This window comes from Furipterus horrens, unplaced genomic scaffold (genome assembly GCF_987537825.1).
Source record: "Furipterus horrens unplaced genomic scaffold, mFurHor1.1.pri manual_scaffold_2, whole genome shotgun sequence".
Taxonomy (NCBI): domain Eukaryota; kingdom Metazoa; phylum Chordata; class Mammalia; order Chiroptera; family Furipteridae; genus Furipterus; species Furipterus horrens.
This window is the reverse complement of record NW_028327172.1, coordinates 22,223,805-22,231,098: the sequence shown is the minus strand read 5'-3', so window position 1 is coordinate 22,231,098 and position 7,294 is coordinate 22,223,805. Positions and strand designations below refer to the sequence as shown.

General features: G+C 34.8%; 1 protein-coding gene across 1 annotated transcript in view; it reads right to left on the bottom strand.

Moving 5' to 3' along the window:
• Positions 1-299: 299 nt before the first annotated feature.
• The window catches only part of CCDC73 (coiled-coil domain containing 73), an 85,417-nt gene continuing 78,422 nt past the window's right edge, over positions 300-7,294 (bottom strand). The window contains exons 16-17 of the mRNA XM_090262956.1: positions 5,321-5,454; positions 300-520 (exon numbers count right to left, since the gene is read on the bottom strand). Of these exons, the coding sequence (XP_090119082.1) occupies positions 308-520; positions 5,321-5,454 (347 nt within the window). The 3' untranslated portion in view covers positions 300-307. The remainder of the gene's footprint in view (positions 521-5,320; positions 5,455-7,294) is intronic.

Below are 7,294 nucleotides of genomic sequence, written 5' to 3'. Positions count from 1 at the left end.
GCTGTCTGTCTTGTATAATACGTGAGTTGTGTTCTGTGAGGAAGGGCTTGGAGGTGCAACAAGAGCTTTGATGAAAGGACATATGGAGGAAAGACATTTAAGGGGAGTTAGATGCTAACAGCAAACTTTGCATCCTCAGCTGTCTGAAGTGAAGCATTTGCTGAGCAAAACATAGCAGTAAAAGTTTCATCACATCAGAAAAAGTTGGACAAGTAAGTAGTACATCTGTAAAAAGTTTTAGATGTAACGGTCATTTTGCTCCAGTCAAACCACATCAGTAGTCTACTTTACCACTGGAAGCATTATTTTAATCTGTTTTTTCCAACATCTCTTCTGCTTTTCTTTTTCTAGATCGGTTTTCATTTGCTAAGGTCAGGGACTTTTCAACTTCATTTGTTTGCTTGGTTAGCAGGCTCTGCCAGTCCTCACCAGCAGAAAACACAGGGAGATCAGTAGTGTCCTTCATCCTGGCGGCCTGAAGGTGGCTTTGCAGATTCCAGTTCAGAGGCTTTGTTGTCACCTAGGAAAAACCAAACTTTTTTTACCACTGAAGTTATTACTCATTTTCTAAACTCTCAACAAAAGAGTTTAAAGAATATCCTTAAACTTCTGCAATTGTTATAAAGCCACCATTTTCTTGGCTAATTTCCAACTATTACCTTAGTAATTTTGGAACCAAAAAACTATAAAAGGTAAATTTGTAAGCTTATGTAGTAGCTTTTCAAGATCTTTTAATATATTCCAGGAACACCACAAACATTCTCCAAAAGGTCTTGAGCTTACATTGAAAGAAAAGATATTTAAAACAGGCAGATAAAAATCTGTTTTGTCTTCTTCTACTCCCTTCCCTTCCCAAACATGTCTATGTTTTGTATCTTCTATCAAAACAAGGGAAAAATTAGAAATGCTAACAGAAGTGGGCTACCATATAAAACCTGCCTTTTACTTCATGTTCTCTCTCATGCTTCCGAGCACCATTTTTGGGGAAACAGGAGGGAGCAATGCGGTATTTGGAAGCTGGTGTGTTTGGGTCATACTTATTTATAATACTGTGCTGAAAATGTTTCTCATTTTAAGGTTTCTATTTTTCTAGTAAAATACTGTAAATTAAGAAAATAGAGAAAAGTGTAAATTAACAAAGTCAATAGTAATCCACTATCCAGAGAGACCTGTCAACATTTTGGTACTGTTTGCTGGTCTTCCCCCCTCCCCCTTTCTATTTTTAGTGTAATTGATCATTCTCTAGAATTTTATGTCTTTGTTTTTCCCTCTGAGCTCTTTCCTAGGTGATTAAAATTTCTCACAAACTATTGTAAGTGGCTGCAAAATATCCCCTTTCATGGATGTGTGATAATTTAACTATCTCCTGATTGAATATTTGTTTGTTTATCCCTATCAAATAAATTTGCATTAATTACTTGAAAAAAGTATTTGACGGTGCTCTCAGAGTACCAGATAAAACCTCTTATTAAAAGGGAGTGTTATGTTTTAGAAATAGGGAACAGGATATGAATTACATTAAAATTACCCAGGATACCAACCACCTTTAACATTTTGATGTACAGTAAATATTCTGGTGTCTTTTGTATATATAGACTTTAAAAATCTGAATCACATATTTTCTGTGTTGTATTAAGACACTTAGCATTTCCCTGTGTTAAAAGTTTGTTAACGGCATGGCTCCATCCTAGCTGTGCATGGTCCCCCACCAAGCAAAAGGTCACCAGTTCAATTCCTGGTTGGGGGACATGCCTGGGTATGCAGGTTTGGTCCCAGTTGGGCACATACGAGAGGTAACCAGAGAGATGTTTTCTCTCCCACATCAATGTTTCCCTTTCTCCCACCCTTCCCCTCTCTCTAAAAATAAGTAAAATCTTTAAAAAAGAAAAAGAACACAGCTTCATTATATTCTATGTTCCCTAAACTAATATATTGTTGGACATTTAAGTTGTTGGAAAACATTTATTGGTATAATTAGGCTATTATGAAAACCATTTATCTTTGACTATTGCTTTACATTACATCTTTTCCAATTGCATTGGTAAAAGTGGCATATTTATAACATCTCTTTTTAAAGATTTAATTTTTTTAAAGACATGGGAAGGGAAAGAGAAACATTGATGTGAGAGCGAAACATTGATGTGAGAGCGAAACATCGATTGGTTGCCTCTCACATGCACCCCAACTGGGGACTGAACCCACAACACAGGCATGTGCTCTGACTGGTAATCAAACCAGCGACCTTTTGGTTTGTGAGACAACGCCCAACCAAATGAGCCACCCCATCAGGGCTACATTGTCATTTTCAAAATGAGATACAGTAATAACTTTTTATATGGTTTTAAATGTTTACATTTAATCTCAGTTCCCTAAGAATTGCTCTTTTTGGTTTGTGGGACAGCGCCCAATCTAGATTGGTACTGATTTTGAAGTTAAATAATTGATGACCTATGATTTAATGGTCCTGTTTTGCCATCAAAATGCTTTATGCATTTTGGTGCATTTGATATAAAATGCAAATTACCCCATTTTCAAAAATCCTGATGCTTTATCTTAATAATGATGAAAAGGAAGGAGACATTTACACACATTTGCTTTAGTTTCTTTCCCTGAACTACCTACTTGGTGGGTGGAGCAAGAACAAGGACTGCTGTAGAGAAATGATGTAATGCAAATTAAAGTTGAACAAAATTTGTCCTATTTAGCTTAACTGGGGTTTTGCAGCTACAAGCAGTAATTCTAATTCTAAACATGTTACCATATATCTCTGTTCCTTCCTTTCCTATCTTCTAAAAATCACTTACCTCCTCACCTCTTTCTGCCTGACTCAGAAGATCTACTACTAGCCCTGAGGTTGCATTTTAAAATTTAACTTAAATGAGCCTAATTCATTGGATGTGTAAAATAAGTAGCTTTCTTTGCTTACTCTGGCCCCCCTTTCCAGTCCTCATTTCTAGGTATGATCAGACTGCAGCAGGCTACCAACCTGACCCCCAGTTAGTTCATAATATCTACCTACAATTTTATAGGATTGGTGTGGCCAGTGTGCATAAAAATATATTGAAAAATATTCTCTTTCTGACTATGACTTCATAAAATTCGTTTATCTTTATATAGAATAAAGATTGGCAAAGTTTTTCTGTTAAGAGCCAGAAGTCAGTATTTTTGGGTTTGTGGGCCAAGTGGCCTCCCTCACAACTGCTTAGTCGTCATTGTAACACAAAAGTAACCACTAACAACAGGCAAAGGAATGGATGTGGTCCTGCTCTAATAAAACTCTTATTAAAATGGGGCAGGGGGCTGTGTTTGGATGGCCAGCTGTCACTTGACAGCCCCCGGTTTAGAGAAGTGTAAAATATTAAGGAGCAAGAAAAACAGGCTTCATAAAGAGACTGGGTTTGTCTGGATAACAGCATTTTGGTAGTCCAGGCAAAAGAACAGATCTGCTTTTAAATATCTTCCACATTAGATGTGGATTGGTAATTAAGCTTCAGTGGGGACAGTGGTACTTAGCATAGTGCTTGACACATAGTAAAACATCTAGAAAATGTCTTTAGTCATTGAGCAGAGTTTGTTTTATGTAGAATATTATTTTGAGAAGTAACCTTTTTTTCTATTAGGAAAGCTGAGAAAGTAGCATTTGACTAAGAGCCAAAATACCTACTTGAAGTCCATCCCAGATGTGTGTCAGGGTTTTGGAAATTCTAGTTCATATTTGTGTCACTGCTTCCTCATCTTTAAAATAGATCTATTTTACAGGGCTGTTGTAGGAGTAATTCTTTTTAAAAAGTTTTATTTCTATAAATGTAGATTCTTTGAAACAACATTAATTTCAGGAAAAGCATTAGAAATTAGACACAAAGAACTTCCCTACTAGGTTAATTATAAAAATGGGCTTCAAAGGGAGACATGAGATTTCCATCATGCCCTTAATCTGTTGGAAAAAAGGACAATTATGTGTTAAGTATTCAACCTAATTAGAAATTGGTATCTAGCTTTGATATTCTCAAGCTTCCTTTTTGCTTCGATTCACTGATTTAGCCAGTTGGCCAAGGATTTCCCAGTGCCAGATTTACTGGGCTTTAATTACTGTATTTTAAAAATACACACTTGTACACACCAAGCTGAAGGAAACTTTCTGCTAAGCACAGTGATGGAAAGGTGGATCCTGACTTGAGTTTCAACTCTTCTAGAAGTGAATTATACTATCTCAGGGGTGGTGTCTGGTATTTAAAAAGAAAAATGAAATCCATTGTAAAAAGGCGTTATATGTTGCCCTGATTGTTGTGGTTCAGTTTGTTGGACGTCATCCTGGAAAGCAAAAGGTGGCAGGTTCTTTTCTGACGAGGGCGCATCTGTGCCTGGGTTGCAGGTTGGTCCCCAGTTGGGGCTCATACACAAGGCAACCAGTCCAGGCTTCTCTCCCTCTTTTCCCCTCTCTAAAGTAAAAATATATTTTTTTAAGCTGTTACATATGTGTTAGAGCTTTGTTAGTACTATAATTTTCATCTTACATGTGCTAAAGAGAAAGTTAATATGCATCTCTAAAATTTAAAACAACACAGTAACTTAAAATTTTCACTGTACAATTTTTTAAATAAGTAGCCTTTCCTAACCATTTTTAGGTTATCTTTTAGCAGTTCTACCTTTTTTTAGACTGAACAACAGAGCCCTTTTTGCTCAGATGTTTTGCACACTAAGGTAAATTACAAATTTTACAAAAACTGTCAGTTGTAGTTAGTTGCTTTTCATATGACAAATAGATCCTGTAGACATATAATTATACAAATACTTTGCTTAATATTTACATCCATACTTGATACCATATATTTATGGATATTTGATCCTTTCACATTCTATTTTCTAATTGTAATATTTTAAAACTTTTTCCTTCACAGCAGTTCCCCCAAATGTAAATTACATTAAGTGCTATTAAACACATTTGAATTTATTAATTGATTTAAGCATCTTTAATTAGAATAAAATTTTAAATGCTCAAACTTAAGAACTTTTAAGTTTAAATAAATATACAAATGCCACTATTCCTAAATTGAGGTGGCTAAAATATAGAAATACATAATACACTACCTCACACTTTCCTTCTCCAAACAGGCTGGATTGTATCTATTTGATTTATACACTGTGACTTTTTCCTGCTGTTTTCCATCAACTTTAATTGTGAAAAATGGTGCCATGCTGCCCTCTTGATATTATTTTGGAGATCAGTTAGGTCTTAAAGCATCCAGATGCATACAGTTCTACACATATCTGTAGAATTAGCTCACTAAGGTCTGCTTGGCAATATTTTTAATTGACTTACATGTTCTGTGGGAAAAGGAGAATCATAAAAAGTCTTTGCAGTTGCATTCTTCTCTCCGCTGGCCTCTCCCTTGGGGTCTGGATGGATAGTGGAGTTACTCAAAGTGTCAGCAACCCTGTTAACGCTGGTAGTATCTGCTGGACAAAGAGGAAATGGCAGCAACTGAATTTTATCCTCCAGGCACTCATTTTAGTGGCTGAACTTGTTTTTCCCTGACTGTGCTTTTTGTATTTTAAAAGTAACAATTTCTATTTTCTTTTTACTTTGAACTTTTTACAGTTTTCATAGACTTTGCTTCTTACATTAGGCATTCCATTTCAGAAAACAAAGTTTTATTATTGCTACTTTTTAAAACCTGGTTGCACATTAAAACAAGTGAAATGTTAAATCTCATAAAGCAAAATGTTGTCCTTATGCCCCAGTTACTACATTGCCTGTACATGTAAACATTTATATAGTGAACATCTTATAATCCAGAGTAAAAAAAAAATTGGCCACAGTAAGATGCCCAACAAAGGGCCATCTAGTATTTAATAAATAGATAAAAGAAACTTAGAGACACATGTCTACTCTGAAGGTTAAAAGATATTTATAAGGATGTTTTATGAGTTTAAGTACTTTACAAGTTGAATTTTTATAGAATTTTAGACATCTCCCCTTCCATTCTTACTGTTTATATCATTGAGATTTAATTTAGAATAAAGGACCTGTGAAAAAATGGTACACATTAGACCAGATCCTTGACTAATAGCACTTGACTAACCACAGCATTTGACAGACAAAATTCATGGAATCTGAAGTTAATACATTTTATTAGGAAAAGAGTTTGTAGAATGAGGTCTTACAGTGTTTTGGTGTATCCTATTTTTTTCCTACGTTACTTTTCCATTCATGAAGAAAACGAAGTACTTTTCATGCTTTTAGTTCCCAGGATTTTTTGTTTGTTTGTTTGGGGTTTTTTAGTATTCTCTTTCCTTTTAAAAGAAGCCTGTTAAGTCTGAGGACCATGTAAAGCTTTCCTTGTAATCTGCATTTCTTTCAATGGGTCTAAATGCATATTAAATAGGCAAAGTCCCTTAAAATCTAAGACTCACTTTAACCACCTAAACAACTTTGAATATTGGCAACGTAAACATTTTCCTCATGATCATATTTCTTAAACTATTGCTTATTATCTCCAAGTTATGTTTACACAGCACCTATACATATGTAATATATTTTTAATATGAAAAATTTCAAGTACATCAAAATAAAGAGTATGAACCACTCAATGTACCCATTACCCGGCTTCAATATCCGTCAATATTAAATCATATGTCTTCCATCCATTTACCTTTTCCCCTATTTTTTTTTTTCTGGTATATTTTTAAAGCAAAACTTGGACATTATGTTATTTCATGTGATGGTTTTAAATAATAGAACACTATGAAATAGCATTTGAGTGTGTTACTATAGGTACATTAAGGGGTTCAATTTAAAGTGTTTCAGTAACAAATGGCAATGATAAGAAATGCATTCATGCTATACTTCAATACTGTAAAATGAGCTGGATTTGCAATGCTGGTGAAGGGATAGATCAAACAGAAAAATGAAGGAAAGGGAGAAATTGGGGTAAGAAAGTGACAAAATGGTTCTGAGGGAAGGAGGTTGTGTATGTGCGCATTTTTTTAAAAGAAATGAACATGCACACTGGAAGAAGCTTTATCAACTTCACTACATTTGCTCTTAAAAAGTAAAGACCTCAGGTTTGGTAGCTGTTCCTAATTTAAAATTAAGTCACCTGGATCTGTGTTTTATTTTGTTTGTTTGTTTGTTTGTTTTTTTGCTGTTTTCAGTTCCTTGATGGAATTTTTTTTTTAATTCCCAAAATGCAATGGTACCTCAGTACATGTTGATAATACTGGTTCAGATTTAAGTGAAAAGAAATCCACTTTCATAATAACACCTTTACTTCTTGTGTGTGTGTATGTATGG